Source organism: Amphibalanus amphitrite, unplaced genomic scaffold, assembly GCF_019059575.1.
Source record: "Amphibalanus amphitrite isolate SeventyFive unplaced genomic scaffold, NRLGWU_Aamphi_draft 000032F_arrow, whole genome shotgun sequence".
Classification (NCBI taxonomy): domain Eukaryota; kingdom Metazoa; phylum Arthropoda; class Thecostraca; order Balanomorpha; family Balanidae; genus Amphibalanus; species Amphibalanus amphitrite.
The window spans coordinates 57,941-83,309 of NW_024881528.1; the positions used below are offsets into that span (position 1 = coordinate 57,941).

At 49.8% G+C, this 25,369-nt stretch overlaps 1 protein-coding gene across 1 annotated transcript in view; it reads left to right on the top strand.

Moving 5' to 3' along the window:
* Positions 1 to 1,598: 1,598 nt before the first annotated feature.
* Positions 1,599 to 25,369, top strand: part of LOC122368565 (dynein axonemal heavy chain 10-like) — a 44,800-nt gene continuing 21,029 nt past the window's right edge. Inside the window, exons 1-55 of the mRNA XM_043342597.1 lie at positions 1,599 to 1,791; positions 1,896 to 2,003; positions 2,149 to 2,270; positions 2,650 to 2,727; positions 3,526 to 3,678; positions 3,844 to 4,064; positions 4,794 to 4,983; positions 5,664 to 5,760; positions 5,927 to 6,069; positions 6,237 to 6,427; positions 6,625 to 6,823; positions 7,145 to 7,287; positions 7,449 to 7,553; positions 8,001 to 8,145; positions 9,227 to 9,376; positions 9,580 to 9,730; positions 10,171 to 10,403; positions 10,820 to 10,966; positions 11,048 to 11,146; positions 11,435 to 11,622; positions 11,771 to 11,932; positions 12,044 to 12,241; positions 12,580 to 12,747; positions 12,972 to 13,095; positions 13,381 to 13,539; positions 13,665 to 13,771; positions 13,971 to 14,100; positions 14,248 to 14,409; positions 14,527 to 14,767; positions 15,058 to 15,206; positions 15,535 to 15,674; positions 15,794 to 15,989; positions 16,229 to 16,462; positions 16,708 to 16,818; positions 17,006 to 17,121; positions 17,251 to 17,350; positions 17,608 to 17,747; positions 17,935 to 18,056; positions 18,250 to 18,375; positions 18,613 to 18,735; positions 18,879 to 19,009; positions 19,308 to 19,496; positions 19,670 to 19,842; positions 20,021 to 20,186; positions 20,339 to 20,497; positions 20,779 to 20,897; positions 21,249 to 21,384; positions 21,667 to 21,775; positions 21,913 to 22,058; positions 22,357 to 22,567; positions 22,728 to 22,915; positions 23,111 to 23,203; positions 23,338 to 23,490; positions 23,651 to 23,762; positions 23,941 to 24,067. Coding sequence (XP_043198532.1) covers positions 1,632 to 1,791; positions 1,896 to 2,003; positions 2,149 to 2,270; positions 2,650 to 2,727; positions 3,526 to 3,678; positions 3,844 to 4,064; positions 4,794 to 4,983; positions 5,664 to 5,760; positions 5,927 to 6,069; positions 6,237 to 6,427; positions 6,625 to 6,823; positions 7,145 to 7,287; positions 7,449 to 7,553; positions 8,001 to 8,145; positions 9,227 to 9,376; positions 9,580 to 9,730; positions 10,171 to 10,403; positions 10,820 to 10,966; positions 11,048 to 11,146; positions 11,435 to 11,622; positions 11,771 to 11,932; positions 12,044 to 12,241; positions 12,580 to 12,747; positions 12,972 to 13,095; positions 13,381 to 13,539; positions 13,665 to 13,771; positions 13,971 to 14,100; positions 14,248 to 14,409; positions 14,527 to 14,767; positions 15,058 to 15,206; positions 15,535 to 15,674; positions 15,794 to 15,989; positions 16,229 to 16,462; positions 16,708 to 16,818; positions 17,006 to 17,121; positions 17,251 to 17,350; positions 17,608 to 17,747; positions 17,935 to 18,056; positions 18,250 to 18,375; positions 18,613 to 18,735; positions 18,879 to 19,009; positions 19,308 to 19,496; positions 19,670 to 19,842; positions 20,021 to 20,186; positions 20,339 to 20,497; positions 20,779 to 20,897; positions 21,249 to 21,384; positions 21,667 to 21,775; positions 21,913 to 22,058; positions 22,357 to 22,567; positions 22,728 to 22,915; positions 23,111 to 23,203; positions 23,338 to 23,490; positions 23,651 to 23,762; positions 23,941 to 24,067 — 8,243 coding nt within the window. The 5' untranslated portion in view covers positions 1,599 to 1,631. The remainder of the gene's footprint in view (positions 1,792 to 1,895; positions 2,004 to 2,148; positions 2,271 to 2,649; positions 2,728 to 3,525; positions 3,679 to 3,843; positions 4,065 to 4,793; positions 4,984 to 5,663; positions 5,761 to 5,926; positions 6,070 to 6,236; positions 6,428 to 6,624; positions 6,824 to 7,144; positions 7,288 to 7,448; positions 7,554 to 8,000; positions 8,146 to 9,226; positions 9,377 to 9,579; positions 9,731 to 10,170; positions 10,404 to 10,819; positions 10,967 to 11,047; positions 11,147 to 11,434; positions 11,623 to 11,770; positions 11,933 to 12,043; positions 12,242 to 12,579; positions 12,748 to 12,971; positions 13,096 to 13,380; positions 13,540 to 13,664; positions 13,772 to 13,970; positions 14,101 to 14,247; positions 14,410 to 14,526; positions 14,768 to 15,057; positions 15,207 to 15,534; positions 15,675 to 15,793; positions 15,990 to 16,228; positions 16,463 to 16,707; positions 16,819 to 17,005; positions 17,122 to 17,250; positions 17,351 to 17,607; positions 17,748 to 17,934; positions 18,057 to 18,249; positions 18,376 to 18,612; positions 18,736 to 18,878; positions 19,010 to 19,307; positions 19,497 to 19,669; positions 19,843 to 20,020; positions 20,187 to 20,338; positions 20,498 to 20,778; positions 20,898 to 21,248; positions 21,385 to 21,666; positions 21,776 to 21,912; positions 22,059 to 22,356; positions 22,568 to 22,727; positions 22,916 to 23,110; positions 23,204 to 23,337; positions 23,491 to 23,650; positions 23,763 to 23,940; positions 24,068 to 25,369) is intronic.

Sequence of the window (25,369 nt, forward strand, 5' to 3'; positions counted from 1 at the left end):
CATAGGGTTTTTTCGCGATAGCTCCGAGCACGCTGGCGATAGAAAGCTGAAACTTGGCATACCTGACCTTTGATTCAAGCCGGATCTTTTGCCACCAACCGCATTTTCGGGTCAGGTCAGGTCACTGACCTATGACGTCATCAGTGAACCTCTGCACGGTCTTCAGATGTCGCAACTTCGCAACGCCCTCACTGCCAGAGGAACTTTCATAGGGAAATGAAACTTGCAGGGTCTAGTATCCATTACGAGTCTCACAACTTGTATTCTCGGATTTTTCCTAAAGGTCATATGAGGTCAGGTCATTTTCGTGGCCTCACCATTATTTAAGTCAATGGGGAAAAATGAAAACTGCTATTCTGGCGCCGGGAACGATCTCCAACTATCTCAAGCACACAGAATCGTGATTTGATGCACTCCTTGCAAGGTTAGATGCGTCACATTTGCAATGTTGACCTTGCGTGACGTCATTTATGATGTCATCAAGGTCATATTAGTTTTTCGTCAATAACTCCCGATCAAATTGAGCTGACGAGTCGGGAAAGCCACCAATGGACTCAGGAAGACCTGCCGAATCGAATGATATGCGACATGACCTCTTTCGACCAACTTCGTGACCTGGGGGCGCTGACCTGCCCTTGACCTGGGGTCAACACCCTAAGTTGACCTGATCCAAACAAAAAGTATATCATTCGACGCGCCTGAGCGAGGCGAACACGATGCTGCCAAAATCGGCGCTCTGCGGCCGTTTTTTTGCGAAGTTATTCACCAAAAACTGAACCGTACCCTAGGGCACTTGACCTGACCGCAGAGGTCACCGGTTGACCTAGGACCTTAAAATCGGGTACCAATCTCTGCGTCTCGTAACGGCGCACACGCTCGTTTTTTCCGCGACGCGCTAGCTCCACCAGGGGCGAAACGGCGAGGGGGGTCGTACCCGCCCCCCCCCCCCCTCCCCTCGGCCGGCGCGTATGTGTAGAAGACCAATAGGTCCGGCGAGGGTTAAACTTACTTCAATTCGGCACTCACCGTGGCTTCCTCCACCAGCAACAGACCATTTCCGTTAGAAAGCTGCACATTTGACTTTTGAGCGCCGGAGCTCAAAAGTCAAATTCTTCTCTCCGCCCGGGTTCTCTTCACACTATATAGTCACTACCGGAAGTCCGATACTCTACCCACCGGCAACCAACTGAGCTTCGGAGTTCGGAACGGACATGAATGGAAACGTTGATAACTGATGCGAGCTCCAGTGATTCTGAAAATTTATTGTCTGGTCGATCATAAAACAAGGTATATCCAACACCGGGCTGGTTAGATAAAATTTTTAAAATTTTAACCTTTTCAGGCACCATGGAGGATGAAGTAATCGATGACTACCGGATCCTATGGTTATGCGAAATATCCAAAGCGCTGTTCGAAAGCATTGATGACCAGCCGAATGACGGCTCCGGCGCGGCTCCGACAATCAAATCTGATTTGTCCGTTTCAGCAGACGGAAACACGGTAAGCACTTGCTTTATTTTTCTTTTTAGCGAGCTCTATAGGTACTGGTAAATGCAATTAAAATGTTCTCTTTTCATTTTTTTCTTCATTTTTCTCAGGTTGACCTCTTCGAGCGTCCCAGTCATGAGGAGATGTTTGAAGCAATGTTGGTTCGGGACGAGGGTGCCGTGCGTCGGGCCTTGGACTGCTTTTTGGATCGGCCTATATCGTCACAGCCCGGCCACTCAATCATGCTCTACAAGGAGACCGAACATCGAGAAGAAACACTGGAGGTGCAGCTTGAGCCCCAAGGTGTGATTATGGTAAAAGGCTACAGTGAAAAGAATGTGTATTTCTCGTATTTGTGGACATTACCAGTGTCAGTTTCGTCGTTCACTGTTGTTCTGTTTGGTCAGACGAGCCTGGAGCTACGGCCGGGGACCAGCAGACCGAGACTGTGGGAAAGACCGCCTCGGCCGTCACCGCCAAGTCCCGGTCCGCTCTGCCAGAGGAGCCGGCCACAGGTACGGGTCGTCAATGAACTGAGTGCAGGAACGATGTGAATAATCAAATGTGATGCAGTGTGTTTTTGTGCTTATGACCAGACGAGTGCTTTGATAACCCAAATGGAGGTGGATGTAGCTTGCAACGGTCCCGTTTCATCTACAGCCGTGGAGATTGCCGAGCGCATGTCCGTTTCGTCGGCGGCTTCTCAGGGTTCGTCGGCAGACAAGCAGAAGACGCCGTCTGAAATGGACTCCAATCAGCAGTCACCCACTCCTCCCCGCACGGTAAGAATCGAATCGTATAATGCTGTCGATGAGGACACTTATTTGTCTTGGGTGTTAGTACGGGAGGGTGGGGAGGTGGGGGGTGGGGGGTAAGGGTGGGGGAATAAAGAATCGCACATGTAATACCGTTGTCCAAATCCGTTAGTGGATTTCAGAAGTAGTTAATATAAAATGTGGCACGGGCTCAGTGCAACCGCTTCTTTTTTAGACATGATAAACAGATCGTTATTTTCGAACATCGTATAACGTATTCCGCAGCGTTATTTTGTCATTGAGCTTAGCCGTGCTTGTGTCACTTATTTATTTGATTAATAAATTAATGCTTCGACTGCATTCTTCGTGTTGCCTGATACTACATTGACGTTATGCTTCTTTACAGAAATGCATTGTGAAACGGATCACAAGACCGTCGATAAAAATGGCGACGAAAATATCTCCCGAAGTTCTTCCTGAAGGCGTAAGCTAATGGCATGCTTTTTCTCAGTAGCGGTGGAACACTCTTAATTAAGGGGGGGGGGGGGGCACTGCCGACTTTTCTGGTCCCATTCTTTCCATGCAACGCCCATAGGGCTAATGTTAAAATGCCAAAATCAAAGGGGGCACGGTGCCCCGGTGCCCTCCCCGTTCCGCCGCCTATGCTTTTTTCTTGCATACGTTTAGGCTCTCCGGGCTGACGAGCCCTTTGCAGAGCCGTAAGGATGATAGGCATTAGTGGGTAAGTCAACCAGCCCCGCAAATGGTTACCCCACCGCTCCTATGCCTGCTCCTTACGAGCTTCTCACGTCGGATGAAGGTGACCGTCCAGTCCAGATCAGCGGCGTGGAGGAAAAGTATTTGACGGTCCTGAGGATGGAAAATAACTGAACGATGGGGCGGTGAAATCACATAATAACACTGTTGAAATTTCCTGTAACCCTGCCGTTCAAGGACAAACAGATTATCATTCGGTGACCTCTGACCTGACGTAATGACCTCTGACCCAACGTAATCGTGCCTGCCTTTGCACGGCAAAACTATGGCAAAGCAGTATCACTTTTTTTGTCACTTCGAATTACTGACGTCTGTTGATTATCCATGTTATAGGGAAACAGTTTATAATAAAGCAATCCAGTATCTGCCGAACACCACGAACGGTATTTGTGTCGGCTATATGATCCGTACCGGCGCGGTGGGACGATTCCCGTCTAGGAAGCAGCGTTGAAACACGATCCTCAGGACAGCCGACGCACCCTCCCCCTCCCCTCCCCACCGTCAGGCGTCTGGGGCAGTGGTGTTCAGTCGGCGCACGCCGAACAACGTGCCCGAGCCGCACGACGCCGAGACGATGCGCAGCGCCATGCCGCAGCACTTCGAGTTCTGCACCATGGACAAGCTGGCGCTGGACGATCTGGACGCCACGCTGGCGCAGGTTAGTGACTGCTACGGGAAGTGAGGGACGTTTAGTGACTGGTCGGCGTCAAGTCGGTCGGGAGGTGTGCCACAACTGTGACAGTGCTGATCGGATATCGTGCCGTTGTGATCGTGCTGCTTGTTATCTGCCCGGTGAGCAGCAGCCCGTCTGTGTGCGCCGCAGCGGTTCCTGCCAGTGCTGCAGACTCGGGAGGGCAGTGACTCGGATACCTCCGTGCCGACGGTCCCGGAGGCAGCAGCCGGCGCCGGCGGCGACACGGCCCCGGGCGCCGTCGGGGCGCGGCCCATCACGGCCACACCAGTGACTCGACGCACCTCAATACGGCTCCAGCTCAGAGACGAGTTCATCATCAACCTGCATAAGATCATCTCCGGAGTGAAAAGGTGAGTTCCAGGGGCGGGGAGGGGGGGGGGGGGCAAACGTGATAGCGATCGTTCTTGCATGCGGAGCGGCGTTGGGCCTGACCGGATGATCAATCAGCACGTGTCTTTTAATTCAACGAATAATTGAATGCCCATATTTTTCTTCAGTAATTGATGTTTTACCAAGCCGTATCTCACTGTCCCCACAGAAAGTTTAATGCGACCTGCGCTCAACGTTTTACCATTTTCCGCATAAAACGTGCATTGCCCGTCGTAAGGTAAACTAAATACCGAAGCATAGATCGCACTGTTGCAGCGATACCCTCGTTGGCTGGAGACGAAGCTTTTGCTGAAATCCAAAGCATCCCATTTTTAAACGATTGCGTGTTTCTAACATTACGATAATCTGAAGAGTGTCATTTGACTTGAGTTCAGACGAGAAAACTTCAGGTTTCTATTTTTATTTATGAATTCGATAAATAACGACGAGAGGATGACGCGAACTAGTACACACGTATCGTGTAGAGAGCAACGATTGCATGTATCGAGGGGACGCAGGACGAGTTCCAGATCTTGTTGCGGATTTTCTATGTTAGTCAATTGCCGGTCTTTTACTTCATAGACCTCGATTTCGGTTTGTGTGCGGACATATATTGACACAAAGCAAGCCTCGTTTTTTTTTTTTGTCGATCGTAATTCGTTCCTCATCTTCTGAGACCTCTCCTCCGGTTTGTGTGCGGGGTGCGCCAGGACGCGTGAGCAGCTGAGCACGCGGTTTTTCCTGGAGCTGCCGGAGCTGCCGCTGCTGGAGGCGAGCTCGGACGACCAGCAGCAGCTGTCGGCACTGGCCGAGGACCGCCAGCTGCTGGCCGTCATCGAGGAGACGCTGGCCACCTGGCAGCAGGACATGGCCAGAAACCTGGACGGCATGATCAACAGGGTCAGTCAGATCCAGAGGCGGATCCAGCTCAGAGTTTTTTTTTTGGGGGGGGGGGGGGGCAAACCATAACAATTTATCGATTCTTTCCATGCATCGTCCATAGGCGTAATGTTAAAATTATGCCGTTTGGGGGGGGGGGGGGGCAAATGCCCATTTTGCCCCCCCCCCCTGGATCCGCCACTGGTCAGATCAGCGGCTCACCGGCTAGCGCTCACGTGTACGAGTCCGATAGTCAGGTGGACAGGTGGGCAGCGGTTGGCAAAGGGGTATTTTGTTGGAATCCAGAACGGTAATCGACATGTCGATATTCAGGTTCTGATCAGTCACTCTGACAGACTGCAAGGCGTCTTGCACGCCACATAAAATACTGCGATTTCGATTGCAGTCATTCAGTATTTTCAAGTCTTAAGGCTGAAACAGACTCTTTCCGCGTTCAGGAAATCGCATGCGAGAGCCTATTCAAATACATTATAATTCTTCTCGCATCGATCGCTTGCGGGAGGTGCGTGCGATTGATGCGAGCGTGCTTCCATGTATTTGAATAGGCTCTCGCATGCGATTTCCTGACCGCGGAAAGGGTCTGTTTCAGGCTTTACACGTACTATGAAATGAGCAATGAGCATGCCTTGTGCTGGGCTGCGTGGTTATGTTACGTCCCATTACGTTATTTGACTGAGCAGAAGCCGTCCTCGAACGGGTGTATGGCCGAGCTGGACCTGTGGAGGGAGAAGTACTCGGAACTCTCCTCGCTCGTGGAACAGTTCAAGCTGCCCACAGGTCAGTTTCACTGTTTAAAGTCTGTTGACCAAACACTCAATAAGATATATTGTGACGCCGTTATTGATTTGGTTCGATAGCTGGGCCCTTGATTTATTGACGTTTTTCACCAGCCAACACTAAAATATATCTATAAAACAGTGTATGTATAACTCTTGTCTGGCAGTGATGAAAATGGTGCGTCTTCTGGAGATGGTGGACTCTAGCGTCATCCAGGGGTTCCACATGCAGGTGGACGACGTGCACCGCTGCTACCGCGAGGCCTACGACAACGTCCGCTTCCTGGCCACGCTGGAGAGACACTTCAGGGTGAGACTCGCAGCGCTAGTTGCAGCCGCTGAATATTTGCGGTAAAGTAGGGACAAGTTACACAGCCAGTGTCGGTTCGACGCTAATTAATGCTTTCATATTGTTCGGGCGGCTGGCCTGGAGTTGTTGGTGGTCGGGCGTTGACTCCCCACGGGGCGCCCTCTCAGACGGTGCGCAGCCACCCGTCGCTGTCGGTGGTGGCCGACGCGCTGCCCCAGGTGATGGACAGCCTGCGCATGGTGTGGATCCTTTCGCGCCACTACAACCGCGACCACCGGATGGCACCGCTGATGGAGCGACTCGCCTGGGAGCTAGTCACCCGCGTCCGCAGCGCCATCTCCATCAAATCACTCTTCAGGTAATGGGCGACCGGCTATATAAGCCTTCGCTTCATCATTGGTTTTACCTATATCGGTTTTGAACTTCATGAGCTGTGTGTGTGTTTTTTTTTTAAAATATTACCGTGGTGCGGTCGGCAGCCGCTGCGTAGCGCTTTATGTACGATTCGTCCGACTATGTGACCGTATTCGGGTGGTGTGCGCGCTGGGTGGACAGACAGCCGCCGCGCAAGGTGCAGGAGCTGGCCGCGTCGGCGGTGCGCCTGCTGAGCCGCTGGCGCGAGTCGTACCTGGCCACGCGCGCCGAGATCGAGACGTCCGGTCGCGGCGCGCGCTGGGAGTTCGACCGGCGCCGCCTCTTCGACGACACGGACCACATGGCCATCATCTGCAAGGACCTCCAGCATGTCGCCGTCGTGAGTGGCCAGAGGCAGCCGTTGTGAGATACGTGCTCATGTCTGAAGAAACTTAATTAAATTTGTTTGTGGTCGGGAGTATTTTAAATGACTGAAGCTTTTTTAATGATCAGCTTCGATTTTTTTAAGGTCCGACCAGATCACCGTATAAAGGCGCGGCCCTGTTGTGTCAGTTATCTTTCGGTGCAGTTCGTGAGTTTTTATCTTTTTGCAGTGTTGAGATTGAGGGTCGAACTTCGTCGTGTTGTGGTTCGCACCCATGTTTGGCTTTGCTGATTACTTATCAAATATTCCGTCCTGTGACATTTATGCGCTGCTCAGGTCTTGGAGGAGTTCAACAACATCTTGTGCCCGGACCTGCGGGCGGTGACCTCCGATCCCCACCGCATGGACGACGTCAAACAGCGCGTCAAAAACCTGGTGGTGCCGTTCGAGGCGGTGGCGTTCGACATATTCAGTACCAGGTGGGGCAGCTGCTGCAGCGGGTGAAAGCGAACTTACACACAATAAAAATGTGTTGGTGACTGATGTTTTTATGAGACCATGCGCTGGCACAACCTTTCGTCCCTCAGCAAGCATCTGACGTGTTTTGGGTGTCACACTCCGCCTCTCATCTGCTCCGCAGGCTGCATCACATGTGGCAGGGAGTGATGGACCGGTTCGGTACCGAGGTGCTGCGAATCGAGTCAGAGGCCAAGAAATTCCTTGACGAAAGCTTCCGAGCCCTCAGGTAAGAATACATTGCCCTTGATAGACCACCCTACGATCGTTGTGTAATGCGCGATGGTTTCAGTTACCGACAAATAACGTGCGTGTCGGATTTTTTCCCCGTTGAAGGGCTAATTTATTTATCAGTAACACCTTTCACACGTCACAGGTGGTACAAGGAGACGTTTCGATTGCGCTTTATTGCACTTACATTGCACTTCCTAAAGTGGAACGCTCGGACATGCGTGCGTGCTAGAATCGCCGTTTATGTGCAGGGCAATCAGCTATAGGTGCGATATTGGGCAGACCTACTTTTTTATTGTCATGGAAGACCAATTACCAATGAAATGACAGCTTACCTCCGGATTTTTCTGATGGTTTCGAAACTATTTTGGGCTTTGCACCGCAGTGTCCCGGGCCCGGCCTCTGCAGCTATTAACACGCCAATTGGTTGGGTCGACATTGCCAGGTCCTCGGAGGCGGCGTTCGACGTGGTGCGGAAGTTTGAGCACGTCAAGTCGCGTCAGTCGATCAACAACGAGCTGCGTCGCAAGTACAGCGACATTCTGAACCAGTACAAACGGGAGGTGGACGAGGTGGCCAAAATGTTCGACGTGAGTGCAATTTAAACAGGCCTTTAACCCTATTAGTGGCAGGCTCCTGGCTACCCCTAATTAGTGGCAGGGGGGGGGGGCTGTTTACGACCCCCCCTTGATATCTCGAGATCTAACCGGCCGATTTTCAAAATTCAAACGGCATTCGATTTGGCTCAACGAGATCTACATTTCTAAAAAAAAAAATAAAATTAAAAAATGTCAATAGGGGGGTAGAGGGGGGTAAAAACGGGCAAATTGCAGATACATTTTAGACTGTTTATCACGGCCAGGTTTCTGAACCAATCTTAACGCAACTTTTGCCGATCGATAGAGAATGAACCAGGAATTCACATGGATCCTAAAAATATGCATTTTCAAAAATCATAGGCGGATACAGATCATTGAGATTGGGGGTACACAAAAAGTATAGTAAATAAGGTTTTTGTTGGTACTGTTTCTAAAAAGGGTGGCAATGGTCTTGTTATGTTACAATTTTCTTATGAGAGAACGACTAAAATTGTATTGGTCATGCATAGGCGGTGTCAGGGCACCTATGTTGGGAGGTAAAAAATAACCCCCCTTTTTGGACGCCTGGATCCGCCTATTATAGCAAAAACGTGTCAAAAGAGGATGCACAATAACTTTGTATATGTTATCACATGATACCTTTCATTCACTGTTCGTAAAACTGGTGCAGCATCGTGATCTTCGCCCAAATGACTCGCTTCACGAATAGGACCCCCAATTCCCAGTGCTCTGGAGCCGCCCCTGGTAAAGTTATGAACTTGAAATTTTCAGGGAATGTGCCCAATTTAGTTTTAGGAAAAGTCAGAAAATTTCAGCATCGTAGCTTCAGCGGTTTCGGAGATATTCCCGAAAAACCTGAGGGGTGGATAAAAACAACCCCCCCCCCCCCTGCCACTAATAGGGTTAAGTTGTACTGATTGCATACTTAGAGCTGTGATGGTTATTCTATGGCAAACATGGTTTTGATACGCTGCTCTTATCAATTGGACGCCGTTTATTTCAAGACACGATAGTTACTAATTGACTGTCTTTCTGAAACATTGTCAAAATTACACTGGGGTTCGATCGGCAGGAGAACAAGGACGACCCTCCGCTGCACAAGAACCACCCGGCAGTCTCGGGGGCCATCCACTGGGAGCGCCTGCTCTTTCTCAAGATCAAACGCAACATCGTCAAGTTCCTTAAGTGCCCTGCCATGATGGACACCGAAATGGGACAGGCGGTAAGGATAAGTCGAATTGATCGACAACGTATTGCATATACTGCACCTTTTTATGCGTGGTGTCGTTGAAGTTTTAATTTTATTTATTTATTTGTCGGTAAAATATTAATGGCTATAGTACATACGACGGAATACTGACAGCAGAGTCGCGCAGCATAGATCATTCTGTCAGGCTGGCTGTTCACGAGCACCGTGCGATGCAGGCGAAGGCGCACTACCTGACGGTGGGCCGCCGTATGAAGGCCTACGAGGACCAGTTGTACGCCTCCTGGCGCGAGCGTATCGACCACATGCTGCCGCAGCTGCTCCGCAAAACGGTGCTGGCGGAGACCGGACGGTCGCCCTGCAAGAGTGGTAAGACACAGCCTATCTTCCGTCCGTATGCTATGCCTGAAAATTGGTAGCGTTAATTTCACACCGTCGGGACTTAAAAACAATGTTGTGGTTAAATCGTGTTGCTGAAGTTACTGAACGACATGAAATATTGACGTGTTCATTCCATTCAGTGATATTTCTAGAGAAAATACGATGAAAAACGAGATGCATAGTTACTGAACGACATGAAAATATTGACATGTTCATTCCGTTCGGTGATATTTCTAGAGAAAATACGATGAAAAACGAGCTGCATAGTTACTGAAAGACATGAAAATACTGACGTGTTCATTCCGTTCGATGATATTTCTAGAGAAATACGGTGAAAAACGAGACGCATCATCACTTAATAAAGCTGCCCACTGCGTTCGCCATTTCACTCGCACTGTTCACAACGCACTGTTGTCTCTCGGCGGCAGCGCTGCGCGGCGCCACGCCGTCGTCTCGCACGTCTCCGTTCTCTGTGAACGTGCCGTACGAGCTGCTGGAGATAATCGCCGACTCGAAGCACCTGGAGGTGCTGGGCTTTCACCTGCCGGAGCTGGCGCGCAACGTGGCGCTCCAGGAGGACCGCTACCGGCGACACAGCGTCAACCTGGCGGCCATGATCGACAGGTTCAACGGCGTACTCGGCTGCATGACAGACCCCGAGGTCAGAATGATAGAGGACGGAGCGGGACACGGGAGAGCATGAGGGGAGTGGAGACGTGGACAGTCTGAGGGCGGAGAGAACAGGCCAGGCAGGTAGTGGAGTACAGATAGCTTGAGGGGGAGAGGACTTGGCGGGGGTGGGGGGCAGAGACAGCCTGATGGTGGGATTGGGATGAGCAGGCCGGCGGAGTGGTAGGTAGCCAATGAGCTGAACAGTTCGCATGAGGGAGGAATAATTACTTGGAAGGAAACAATATTTATCCGTGAAATTTGTGTCCACTGGCGTGTTTGATTGATGCTTCGCTGGTTATTTACCTTTTACGTCATACGTGGGGATTTTTTCGGGAAAATCTCTGGAATATTTTTAATGTGACAGGTATGAAGCGAGCAGCTGTTAACGGACGAATCTGACCGCAGATGGAGCTACTGAAGGAGGACGTCCGCTCCGTGGAGCGGATCCTGCGCCCGGCCACCAAGCGGATCAACTGGAGCGCGCTGAGCGTCGGCGACTTCTGCACCAAGTGTAACAGCGCCATCGGCGTGTTTGAGTCGCTGGTACACCAGGTGAGGGCTCCGGCGTCAGGTCTCTATGAGGTGTCCAGTTATGAACGGATAAATGTGACAAATGGGTTCGTTGTATTTCAGGTGCAAAAGAACGCGAGAGACATGGAGCGACAGATCTCCAGTCTAAGCAACATGGATCTGTTCACCGGACCGACAACGACAGAGCTTCTTCCTTGCAAGGTGGGCGGTGCTGGGTATATAATCATCACTCAGCTACTGATTTCTGCGTATGTCCTAGAGTAAGCCCGACTCCGATATCATTTCATCTATCACAGCTTACATGGATTTATCAGTAGGATTGACTGAATAAGTTAGCTGAGTAAGGCTGCAAAGTTTTGTACTTCTTAGCAGCTGCGACTGGAGGTCGGCTTGGCGCGATATTTATCTGTACCGTGCCACCCTTCCGCCTACTGCTGTATTTACCACTGGCCGTACCGTAGTGTAATTGTTCTCTGTTCTCGTCCACAGGAGTTCTTCAGCTGCGTGGAGCTGCGGCGGGCTCACGACATTGAGCGGCTGGCCAGAAAGTACCAGAGTATCGGGCCGCAGCTGATCAAGGTCGAGGGCCTGGTGGTACACACCAACACGGGCCGGAACCCGCGGCTCTACAAGTACTACTCGCACTGGGAGCGGCAGTGCTTCGTCGCCTGCACCAAGTAAGGAGCGATGAGTGTTGTGCCGCTTAAGCTTCTGGAATCTGTTTCCAGTCACACGTGCTCAGACTAAGTCTTATGCTTATGCCAGTTATCCCACCTCATGACATTGGTCTGTGTCTGGCTGTGACTTGTTTGACCGTCCCCGCAGTCTGATCCTGCTGAACTTGCGTCAGTTCCTGACCCGGCTGAACGGGGACACGCCGCTGTTCCTAGTGAACATGCTGCTGGCCACGCCGGACGTGGTCGTCAGCCCGCTCACCAACGACATCTACAAGATGATCATGAACTCGGTCCGAGACTGCATCGAATCGTGAGTAATTATAGGCTACCTCCCGATACTGCTGTGTGTTTCGGCCACTTTAAGACCTTTCGCTTTCGATTTAACGTCTGCATAAAACCGCTGACAATCTGTTTGTTCCAGGACGAAGCACTTTGTGCGGTGGCAGCGCGGCTCGTGCCTCGAATGTCCGCCGATCAAAATGGGCGACAATTCGAACGATGCGTTCGTCTACAGCTTCTTCCAGGACATCAGCTGCGACCCGCGGGTGATTGACCTGGTGCTGGAGATCCAGAACACGGTGCAGAACCTGCTGGCCCGCGTCCAGAAGAGCATCCAGCTGTGAGTGCGGCTCGAGCAGCTCCCGTCCGAAATATGGAACCGATTCACGATACTTCTAAGGATTCTAGCAGGCAATTTGGTGCAAATACCTCGATAAAAAGGGAGATAGAACGTCATTTTTCGGGCCTTATGTCGTAAACGTGTTTTTTACACCTCATCCTTCACCTGACGCTGCTTTTTGTTTTTTTTTTCTATATCGCAGGCAATTTGCTCATTTTCCAGTATTGGTCTGTAACAGAACGCTCCCCCATTCTCGAAAATTTCAACAAAAATGTTATACGCCGTACTGATGTGTACTCTGACGTTTTACCTCGCTGACGTATGCCTGGACGGGGCAGCTGGCGCCGCTACCGAAACCTGTGGAAGTACGACAAGCAGCAGACGTGCGAGAAGTTCGTGTCTCGCCAGCCGTCGCTGGTGGCCTGGGACGACAAGTTCCTCTTCTACAAACACATCTTGGAGGACGTCAACACCACCGCCGCCCAGATGGACGCCCAGAGCATACGGTGGGCGCGGATTGTACCGATATTTATTGTCCTTGGCGTATGTAATTGTGTAACGGTTTTGACGTTTTTGTTCGTAGAGTGCCGCTTGTGACTTAACGTGTGTTACTTTTGTGCGATAATCTGACCAGTTGACCCGTCCCTTACCTCGATTAAGTTCAGCTGCATACAATCGGCTAGCGTCTTATCGGATGCCAAATGAGATGTTGATTGTGTCTTATTTTCAGACTGCGCGTGGATGACCTGACCTCGGCTGTGAAGGGTCACATCCAGGGCTGGATAGACGTTCTGGGCGAACTGCTGCACGCTATTGCCAAAGAGGACTTGAACAACCTCTGCGAACTGTTTGAAGTGAGTATACTAATTGATATTGTCGCAATGCACACAGCTGTAGCAGAAGTATTGACCGTGCATTTCTCAGGAGTCCTGATATTTGGGTTTCTTAATAATGCGTGTACGAGCGACTTCATTGACGCCGGTGTGTTATCGATGCAGTACGTCCTGCAGAGTGCAGACGCATTGCGGATTATGTTTTAAGCGCATTGTGTTTATGATAGTCTTTGGAAATGCACATTCCTGAAGAAAACTGCGTGTTGCCTGTGTATTTGCTCACGACCATCTGTTGCGTTTTTGCAGGACAAGCACTACGACCTGAGCCGTGCGCCGGCCACCCAGGAGGACATCAAGTTCCTGCTGGCCACCATCGCCGACGTGCAGGCCATGTCGCTGGACGTGGAGCTCCAGATGGTGCAGATCAAGGAGCAGTACCGCATGCTCAGCGTCCACGGCGTGCCGGTGCGTCATTGAAGCTGTTATCGCCGTGAGGACAGTTGAGATTTACTTAAGGTGTGATTATGTGGCCTGCTGAGTGTGTTGGCACGCGGGGTGGCCTCATGTCTATGTGTTGTGCTGTGTGCCAGGTTCCGGAGGCCGAGGTGGAGACTCACACCGGCATCAACCGTCTCTGGGACGAGCTGCTGCTCAGGGCAAAGGTCACCAACGCCAGACTGGGGCCGGTCAAACAGAGGTGAGTGAACAATTCACCGGTCATAACTGCTCGCTAATAAATTGTGTTACCACGCATTCGTGCTTGTTGGATCGCACTATCAAAAGGTTTTTGAAACGGGCTGAGATGACTCTGCCTTTCAGACCTCGCCGATGTTAACAATCAATGGCCGTGACGATATGATTTATTATCCTGACTGTTTTTTTTTTTCGGTCGCCAGGTTTACGGTTATCACGCAGGGCGAGGTGTCTGATTTCCACGTTCAGATAGCCGAGTTCCGCGCCCGGTACGACTCAGAGGGGCCCGGCACCGTCGGGGACCAGTTCGACCTCGGCGAACAAAAGATGAAGGTGAGACCTTTGTAAAAAGAAAAATGATATGACACAATGTAATTGTGCTCAGGTATTCAAAGATCTTAATGCAGATCTTGTGATCTTGATTTCCTGTATTCTCTGGTATGTGCGACTGGGAGTTTTATTTGACTCTGACTGTTTCAGAGTTACGAGGAGGAGCTGGAGACGCTGGTGGAGCGACAGCAGGAGCTGGTCCAGTCGGAGCGGCTCTTTGACCTGGACATCACCGCCTACCCGGAGCTCAACACCATACAAAAGGACATGGCCGGCATGCGGCTCATCTACGACATCTACCTGGCCCAAAAGGTACGGTGGCGACCTAGCTATACTGAGACATGTAGGGAAATTTATTCATAGTTAAACCTAGCTTTCTAACGTGATTTCATAAAGGATGCTAACCGTCTGTGATTTATCGTTATCCAGGAGGCTCGAGAGAAGCTGGCCCAGACGCTGTGGGCGAACTTAAACGCCCAGGCGCTGACCGACGACATCGAGACCTACATCAGGCAGTTCAAGAAGCTGCCCAAGGACGTGCGGCAGCTGACCGTCGGCAAGAACCTGGAGGAGAACATGAAGCAGTTCAAGGCGTCCGTGCCGCTGTTCGTCGACCTGAAGAACGAGGCCATCCGCGACCGGCACTGGCGCGAGCTCATGAAGAAGACTGGTGAGAATAATTCGCCTGGGCTTGTTACATACCGATCGTGGCTGCATATCCGTCTCGCTGTTTACGAACTCGCTGAAAATGATGTGATTATTCCATGTTCATCAGCGTTATTCTATTGAACGGAATCTTGACCATTGACGATCAATCATCACCGTGGTGCTTTTTATTTGATTTTATTATATTCCGTTTGGTAAGACCTTTAGCATGTACATGCTGACAGTTGGTTTGCTAGATGGCTTCTGTACTTACGGGTCGTTCCGCCCGGTTTTCTTGTCATTATGCCGCTTCAGGCAAGGAGTTCGAGATGGACCCGGAGACGTTCACGCTGGCGAACCTGTTTGCCATGGAGCTGAGCAACTACAGCGACGTCATCTCCGACATCGTCGGCGGCGCCATCAAGGAGCTCGGCATCGAGACCGGCGTCAAAGACGTCGCAGAGGTGAGTTTAACGACAGGGAAGTCGATGAGACACGTGGGGACTAAGGCGTCAGTCTTATTACGCGTAGTTAGACTGAACAGGATGATGAAAGACAGCCGCGCGTTTTTTTTTTTTTGTATGAACGGGCAAGCAGTCATGCTTTCAGTTGAATTTTCTTTGATAATTTCTCATATCGACCCCAGTTTAGCTCGATGCCACACTGACCCGTCGTTATGTTCGGCGCGCAGCAATGGGACGCGATGCGTTTCACCGTGCTGCCGTACACCAAGTACCGCCTAGTCTGTGAGTGCGATGTTAGACTGACCCGCCGTTATGTTCTCCCGCGCAGCAATGGGACGCGATGCGTTTCACCGTGCTGCCGTACACCAAGGACGGCGAGGAGCGCGGCTTCGTGCTGACCGCCGTGGACGAGGTGCTGCTGGCGCTCGACGACAGCACCATGAACCTGCAGAGCATGAGCGGATCGCGGTGAGACAAAGTTCCGTACGCTCAGTTCGATCAGCCGAGACCATATCCAATAGTTTATCTTTTGTGAAGCTGCTGATATCCTGCAGACTGCAGCCAGTGACACGTGCCGGTGTTGGCAGGTTCGTGGGACCGTTCCTGCCCCAGATCCAGACCTGGGAGAAGACGCTGTCGGTGATCGCCGAGGTGCTGGAGATCTGGCTGGTAGTGCAGAGGAAGTGGATCTACCTGGAGGCCATCTACCTGTCTCCCGACATCCGATCGCAGCTGCCCGAGGAGTCGCGCAAGTTTGACGCCATCAACAGCACCTACAGGAAGGTAATTGAAGGCAGAGGCAGGTGGTTAGGACCAAAATACATGTTTGACATTTGTCTAGCTCATCGGCTAAGGCCTAAGATTATTGCGGAAAATGCCTTATAACTGCATCTTGAACAATTCACAGATGTCATGATTACCGAGCGGGCGATTACCGAGCGGGCATCGTAAATTTTGAGAGCTAAATGCAAGCTTCTTATATTTTTCTTGTATAAATGTTCCTTTTTGTCCTTCGCACGCAGATTATGAACGAGGCCCACCGAGTGCCGATCATCAAGACGGCCTGCCTGGTGCCGAACCGTCTGCTGGACCTGGAGACGGTCTCCCAGGGACTGGAGAAGTGCCAGAAGTCGCTGTCCGACTACCTGGACGCCAAGCGGAACGCCTTCCCTCGCTTCTTCTTCATCTCGGACGACGAGCTGCTGTCGATCCTGGGCAACAGCGACCCGCAGTGCATTCAGGAGCACATCATCAAGGTACGCGATGCTACAGCAGCTTGGCTGAGAGAATGAGCAAGCGCCAGTGAACCCGGTTGACTTCAGCTGATAGGGTGGGTAATAAAACAAGTAGATGCAGATTGATATACCTGTCAGTCAACTATCCGTTATCTGTGCGGATAGTTGACCATAAACAAGTTGGTAGGATCGATATGCATCTGCAATTATCCGTGGGTTTTCGCTGCAGCCTTAAATGATTGATTATGTGGCATTTATGCCGATAGATGTTCGACAATATCCTGTCCTTGCGGATGGTGAAGAACGCCGATGACGACCTGGTGGTGTCGGCCATGCACTCCGCAGAGGCCGAGGTCATGGAGTTCAGAGAGGCACAGGCGAGTGAATACACTTTAGGATAAAGTTTGGTGAAACACTCGTTCCATTACGCATTCTTTCCATGTTATTAAGGAGTAAAGTGCGTACAACGTTTGGTTACCTATTTTCTTTTGCTTCTTAGTTTGTTTGATTACCGTGTTGACAGGTGTAACAGCAATATTTACGGAAGCATACGATATGCGACAGGTGGTGGATGGTCGCGTGGAGGATTGGATGAACGCTGTGATGGCCGAAATGTGGAGGACCAACCGGTTCCTCACCAAAAAGGCCATCTACGAGTACGCCAAAACCAGCAAATCCAGGTCTGTGAACAGGGTGTAGCGCCTGTGGCAGTTTGCATCATTGTGTTTGTTTAGTAACGTGAAATAATTGTCGTGGTACTTTGAAATGATAATATGTTATAACATTTTCACGACGTGTGTATGTGACAGGGCACAGTGGATGCTGGACTACCAGGGCATGATATGCCTGGCGGCCAACCAGGTCTGGTGGACGGCAGAGGTCGAGGAGGTCTTCAGACTTGTGAAAAAGGTGACAGCCTAACACGAATTCGTACAAGTAGCTAAAATGTATGTACATACCTACGTGTCTGGTTTAATGTTCCCTTTATTATGCCTTCCTAGATACAATGCGTTGAAATTTTCCGGTGTTGTATTGGAAATAGCAGATTTGTTTTCTTGAAATCAAGCTCACCAAGATAAAACTACTTCGGGAAATACTCGAAAGGGCGCACGTGGATGTTTTTCTCATTTCTTTGGTAATCACCTGAGAACTTTTTGTTTACACAGGGCAACAAGCGTGCTATGAAGGAATACCTGACGACTCTAAACAGACAATTGGACGAGTTGGTGTTGATCGTGCGCACTGACCTGACTCCGAACGAACGGAAAAAGATCAACACCGTGCTCATCATCGACGTGCACGCCAGGTGGGCTCAATATACTGACAACCCGGAAAGGATGAACCTATTGAAGTTGTCTGTCTAAATAAATAATGGCAAGTTATGTCCGTTGTATGATTTTGAGTAGCTACGTTAAGAATTTGTCAATATTTCAATATCTGTCGATCGATGATATTTATCGAGCGCTAACACCGCTGTCGAATTACCTCTTCAGGGACATTATCGACGCATTCGTGAGGGACAGCATCCTTGACCAAAGCGAGTTTGAATGGGAGAGCCAGCTCCGATTTTACTGGATGTGCGAGCCAGACAGTCTGGTGGTGCAACAGTGTACCGGTAAGTGCATATTGCTGCCGATTTACCGATGAAACCATAATTTCATTGACTATATTTTTTTATTTTGCTGCGCTGCTTTCCCTGTCAGCTTTCATGAGTTAGTGGAATAGTTATGCCTTTGTAGTTAAATACTTGACTGATGATGCTTGCGAACTGCTAAAAATCGCCCAATTTGTCCCGCGTTCTTCGTCAGGTCGGTTCGACTACGGGTACGAGTACATGGGTCTGAACGGACGTCTGGTGATTACTCCTCTGACGGACCGGATCTACCTGACCATCACACAAGCTCTGTCCATGAACCTGGGCGGCGCGCCGGCAGGTGGGTCCTGGCAGTCACCAGTGACCAGATAGTTCACTGGTTGCGAGATGCGTTGCAAATCTGGCTGGGGATGACACTTACGGCGTAAATTTCACCTGTTAATCTGTCGTTCGTGACTCTACCGGTTCTCATTGACTAGTGACTTCCATCAACGCTGTTTTTATATTTTACTTTTGTCTAATATTTTAGGTACTTAGCGGGCTCAAGTAATTGGAATATTTTTTCTCATATTTTCAGGACCGGCCGGTACTGGCAAAACGGAGACGACAAAGGACCTCGCCAAGGCGCTCGGCCTGCTCTGCATGGTCACCAACTGCGGAGAGGGAATGGACTTCCGCGCCGTCGGCAAAATTTTCTCCGGTAAATTAGCTGCAGATCAATATGTTGTATTCCCACACAGAGCACAGTTATACATTGCTGGTAATATGCGTGCGTGCCTGCATGGTGGAGAGAATGCCCGCGGTCCATGCTATTCCAACTATCGGTGTTTGCTCGCTTCCCAGGTTTGTGCCAGAGCGGTGCGTGGGGCTGCTTTGACGAGTTCAACCGTATCGAGATCTCAGTGATCTCCGTCATCTCCACACAGCTGCAGACCATCCGGAACGCCCTCGTCAAAAAGCTGGCCACCTTCCACGTGAGCAACATACTTTTAGGCGTTTCGACAAAGTCGGCTGGAGAATATGCCTTTATTATTATTTTTATACTTAATATCACATGCGGCCTATCATGTGAATCTTTTCAACTTGAAATACTACGTCAATTAAAGAAACTTTTTACAGCTCTATTGATGAATTATTGATAAATTGAATGTCGAACAATATCCGGGAAACTGGCAAGAGGAGATGCCTCAATGCGATGTTACTTTTTAGTACCACAGCGTTCTGCATGCTTTCACGCTAAATGACTCGGTTACCGTCGCGCGCCCGTTCCAGTTTGAGGGTCAGGAGATCAAGATGGACCCGAAGGTGGGCATGTTCATCACGATGAACCCCGGGTACGCGGGCCGCACCGAGCTGCCCGAGTCGGTGAAGGCGCTCTTCCGGCCGGTGGTGTGCATCGTGCCCGACCTGCAGATGATCTGCCTCATCATGCTCTTCTCCGAGGGATTCCTCCAGGCCAAGGTCAGTTGATTGATTACTGGTGACGTCCTGTTAAAGAACGACACATCAGCTCTGAATATAAACGTCTTTTATAAGCAGCTTTGCTTGGTCTAAATCTTGTCACTTAACCATGGCTGGGTAAATAACCACCGTCGCCAGCGTAGTAATCTATTTCACTGTTCCTACTTCGACAGACCTTGGCCAAGAAGATGACTGTGCTGTACAAGCTATCGAAGGAGCAGCTGTCGAAGCAGCATCACTACGATTTTGGCTTGCGTAACATCAAAGCTGTGCTCGTCCGCGCTGGAGAATTGAAAAGGATCACCCAGGATATGCCAGAGGACATGATTCTGATGAAGTCGCTCAAGTGAGACCAGTAAACTATAATATTTTTTTACACGAGGCTGTGAAATAATTTCCGCGTGAGGTAATTGATTACACCGTCGCTATAAAAGAAGTAAGGTAGCCATTCTAATTAGTATCTGACTAGTGACTTCTGTGGCTTAATATATAGTGTGGCTCATATAGTGTGCCTCCACTTTCAGGGACATGAACTTTGCCCGGTTCACGTACGAGGACGCGCCGCTGTTCCTGGGCCTGCTGAACGACCTGTTCCCGGGCGTCGAATGTCCGCAGGAGACGGACGAGAAGCTCAGCACAGCCGTCGACAAGGCTATCGAAAACAAAAACTACACCAACCTGCCCAAACAGGTCCGTCTGATCAACACGCAATGAGTTATTGTCCATCGCCCATCACTTGAATGATCATTGTCGCCGTCTTATTTCTATAAATAGCTGATCGGCTTGTTCTAATTTTTGCCCCCGTGCTTCCAACTAACTGGTATTCTCTATCATTTACACAGACGGAGAAGGTCATCCAGATGTACGAGATCATGAAGACGAGACACACGACCATGGTCATCGGCCCGACGGGCGGCGGCAAGTCGGTCATCATCAAAACGCTCAGAGACGCGCAGACCCTCATGGGCTTCCCAACCAAGATATTCACTATCAATGCCAAGGTAGGGGATTCTGCTTTTGGGAGCACGGTTATATTTCGCAGTTATAAGTAATATAGTTAGCTTATTTTGCTGATCATTTTGTGAGGCGGTACAAATCCCGTCTTAAGATGAGTCACTCCAAACCAGAGACTATCTAATATCGCCAATGCCTTGCGGCAAGCTCGCCTGATTCTACAGCTGTTTGCGAGGTCAATTTATTGATTATGACCCTAGCTGTTTTTTGCGGCGTTGTGCTCGCGGCCTTGTTTCGAATAACCGGCCGTGTCCCTGTCCGTCGCCAGGCGTGCTCCGTGTTGGAGCTGTACGGTGTGCTGGATCCGGTCACACGCGACTGGACTGACGGGCTGCTCTCCAACATATTCAGGGAGATCAACAAACCCACCGAAAAGTCAGAGCTGCGGTAAGTACAGCTGCTGTCCCCGTTGAAGGATACATTCCACACATCTGCAGTTTTAACGGGGTATATAGATATATTCAGCCTTTTCTACGTGTGTTTGAAACATATGTGAAGGTGTGACCGGGAGAGAAACAGTTTTCACTGCTCCTATTTCTCAGCATTGTGCATGCTGTCTCGCCAAACGAATAGGAATAATGAGACGGGCTGCCTGGACGATAATCCGGTCTGTCATCAGACACATTTATCAAAGATTACCTTCGTCTCTCAAGCAAAAAAAAAAAAAAAAAATACTATTGTTAGTTCCTAGAAAGAGAACTAGACAGCTTCTTTAGGATAACCCGACTTGTTACTCAGGTACGTTTTGTTTGACGGTGACGTGGATGCGCTGTGGGTCGAGAACATGAACTCCGTCATGGACGACAACAAGCTCCTGACGCTGGCCAACGGAGAGCGTATGCGCCTGCAGAAACACTGCGCTCTGCTGTTCGAGGTACGCTCACAGCCGAGTGCGAGCTGCAATTCTCAACGATCTTGCGTTGCTAGCTAACTCGCTTGCTTCGCCCAACCAAAGCCAGCAGAAAACGACTAGCCGTAATCATTATGCTATCTTGATTTATATGTTCGATTCCTATTCTTTATACTTTTTGATTATTATGCCGTTTTCACAGCTTTCGGTGGTAGCTGGTGTTTTCAAGCGTTGTTCTGTGACACATGATTCGTGGTTATCGGAAAGTTAAAACATTGTATGTTCTGCGTGTATCTGCGTTTTCAGGTGGGCGACCTGCAGTACGCGTCTCCGGCCACCGTCTCCCGGTGCGGCATGGTGTACGTCGACCCCAAGGACCTCGGCTACCGACCCTTCTGGGACCGCTGGATGGCCAGTGAGTACTGCGAACACCTCCGCTCAAAGCAAATGCTAAACACACGATGAACATTCAATACACTATGTAGTTTTTTAGAGTTCAGCCGGCGTATTGGAAAGTTGTCTAGGCTCAGACAGCATGCGGTGTTTTTTCAGGTCGTCCGGCTAGTGAGGTTCAGGAGTTGAACGCTCTCTTTGACAAGTATGTGCCGCCCGGCCTGGATCTCATCCTGGAAGGACTCGTGGACGGACGTCAGGAGGCCAAAATGAAAACGATCGTACCTCTCACCAATCTCAATATGGTATGTATGAGATTGCGCCCCTCTGAGTATCGCGTGATGGGTTAAAAACCAAACGTACTTTTTTGCACCGTAATTTATTCCGATAAATGTAAATGTGATGCTGTATCGCAACGTTCATGAGCAGATATGCTATAGATACAATTTTCAGTTTTTTTTCTTGGATTTATTTCTTTTCATGGTTCGATGGTTATTCTGGTTATAACGGTTATCTTCCTTTGAATCACTGAGCTTTTCGATGTAGCATTGACAGCTGATGCTATTAGGATGTGGTTACGCGTCATCCCCTTGTGTCGCACAGGTGCACCAGCTGGCCAGCATGTTTGACGGTCTGGTTGGCCCGGGGAACGCGTGCCCGGAGGACCAGCTGGAGCCGGTGTTCATCCAGTCGCTGTACTGGTCCCTGGGCGCCGGCCTCGAGGACGCCGACCGCACCCGCTTCAACGACCTGATGCGGGACTGCGGCGGCCTGCCTGGCCTGGCCGACGACGGCCAGCGGCGCGCCAAAGGAGGTGGGTGACATGTCCAGTTCCACAGGTTAAACCGTGTGTTGGCTCAAAGTTCAAAATTATCGAACAATCTTTTTTGATATCACCAATTTAGGTGTAATTAGCATTAAAAATTCTGCGCCTAGCCAGATGCTGATTCTCCGACTGCCGGTGCCGTTCCCAGACGAGTGGCCCACCACGGAGCCGACCATGTTCGACTACTTCTGGGACTCGTCGGCGGCCGTGTGGGTGCCCTGGAGGGACAAGGTGCCAGAGTACGTGCACGACCCCACGGTCAAGTTCAATGACATCCTGGTGCCCACCGTGGACACGGTTCGCACCACCTGGCTGCTCAGTCTCATGACGGAAAAGGTACGATATGTAAACGGCGTCAGCGAATAATTGCGGTGGAGAACATAACAAGACCATCGTAATGGCTTAAGTATGACCGAATATATTGTTGTTGGACTTATAATTGTTGCTTGCATATAATACATGAATTTGCTGCGGCTGTTTTTATTGCATGCGCGATCATGATTTCTTATTGACGCTCACGAATTTATTTAGGTGAAGAAGCCGGTCGTGCTGGTGGGAGAATCAGGCACCAGCAAGACAGCCACTACCAGCACTTACCTGCGGTCTCTGGACTCGTCAGTCAACGTGAGTCGGCTGTTGAGAACCCATCGATACTTTTTTTCTTTATTTGTGAGATTTGATACATTTTTCGCACATAATCGTCGCCACTTCAAGCACATCGAGCTCAGACGATCATAATTGATAGCTCTTCGTTTCAGGTGTTGCTGTGCATGAATTTCTCGTCCCGTACTACCTCAATGGACGTCCAGCGGAACCTGGAGAGTAACGTGGAGAAGAGGACCAAGGACTCGTTTGGGCCGCCGTCCGGGAAGCGACTTGTCGTCTTCATTGATGATATGAACATGCCCAGGGTACGTTAAATCGTCTGCGGTCTGTAAGCATTTAAGTGATTTTTTCTCTCAAAACATTATGTCCTTGGTCGATGATTAATCATGAGCCATTAAATTGTGAACTGCACTTTTATTCATGACTGGTATGAGTCAACGCGTTTGTCTGTATGGTGCGCCGCAGGTGGATGAGTACGGCACGCAGCAGGCCATCGCCCTCCTGAAGCTACTCCTGGAGAAGGGAGGCCTGTACGACCGTGGCAAGGACCTCAACTGGAAGTTCCTGAAGGACATCGGTGAGTTGCTGCAGCGCCTGCGCCACCAGGGAAGGACATGCTAGTCACGAGGATCAATATCGTACTTTGTTCTGGGCAGTAATTTTTGTTCGCTGGTGTCTTGTTAACTGTCAGAATTTCTTTAAAGATTATGATACGACATTTGTACCTAAAACTACGACCCCACCCCACATTCTAGGCTATGTCGCGGCGATGGGCAAGGCTGGCGGCGGTCGGAACGTGATGGACCCACGCTTCCTCTCCCTTTTCTCTGTGTTCACGATGGCTTCGCCGGGCGACGAATCTCTGCAGCATATCTTCCACAGGTAAGACACATCTCGGTCCTTATTTCTGTCTTGAACGAACACAGTGACCAAAGGCATTTACATGCCGAAAGGTTTGTGTATTTTAACCCGCGCCCCGCTGGGCTATTCAGCCATACGCGCCCTGCTGGGGGGGGGGGGGGCAGATTCTGCCCCCCCTGTCTAACTTCCGAACCGATGGTCGTAGAAAGACGGGGAAAACGGCAATCGAAAGCTCTCAACAAGGCGGATCTTAAGAGCCCAATTTTTTTTTTTGCTTAAGTAGGTCAGAGGTCAGGTCAAGGTCAGGTCAAGGGTACAAAATGCAAGTTTCTACAGTATTGGCCTTGCACCGTAGTTGCCGAAGAATGGACTGAGACTGATTGCCCAAAACGTGTTCTTAGACTACCAAGACAATATTCGTTGCACACAATGTCATTCAAAGGTCAAGGTCAAGGTCATGTCAGGTCAGGTCACCAAAAACAAAATATAGAAAAGGGCAGGTGCGACACATGTTTTATGGGTCATTTTACTCATGGAATTCAATAGGCACACTCAATAAGTGATATGGACCACCTCTGGATGAATTTCAGGTCGAGGTCAGGTCAAGGTCAGGTCAAGTGAGGTCAAATTTTGAAGTTGGTTGTTAAGGCCTAAAAAGGTGTCTATCCGATGCAGTTTTTCACGGCGAATCGAATGGTGCTATTTTTATTTCCGTACGAGGTCTAGAACTTCCAAAAAAAAATCATTTTTCAAAATTTTTGTGTGTCGTGACGTCATAAAATTTTGAATAACTCCCACATTTTTGAACCGATTCTTCTAAAAATTGGTATGTAGGTGCACATAGACCACTTCTTTGACATATATTCCGGTTTTTTCGATAAACTCAAAATTTTGGATTTTATAAATATTTTCCCAAAAAAAGTCAGTTTTTTGGAAAAATTTTGGCCAAAATCCAAAATTTTCAAAAAACCGAGATAGCCATTTGATAGACAAAGTAGAATCACGTATAACCTTTTTTGTTACGTCTTGATTCCTTTAAAAATGAAGAAGTTATCGGCGTTTGAAATTTTGCCGTTTTTTAGGCGAAAATGGCGAACATGACGTCACTAAAACGTCAATTTCTCAAAAATTTTCCGACGGATTTCGCTCAAATTTTCGGGGAACGTGTCAAATTGATGTATGATAAGGTACTGAAAGTTTGACGTCGCTGGCGTAACGCGTTTAGAAGTTAAAGGCGAAAAACGGGAGGGGGGCAGATTCTGCCCCCCCCCCCCAGCGGGGCGCGGGTTAACCCGCGCATATTGGCTGGAGTATTTTCCATAA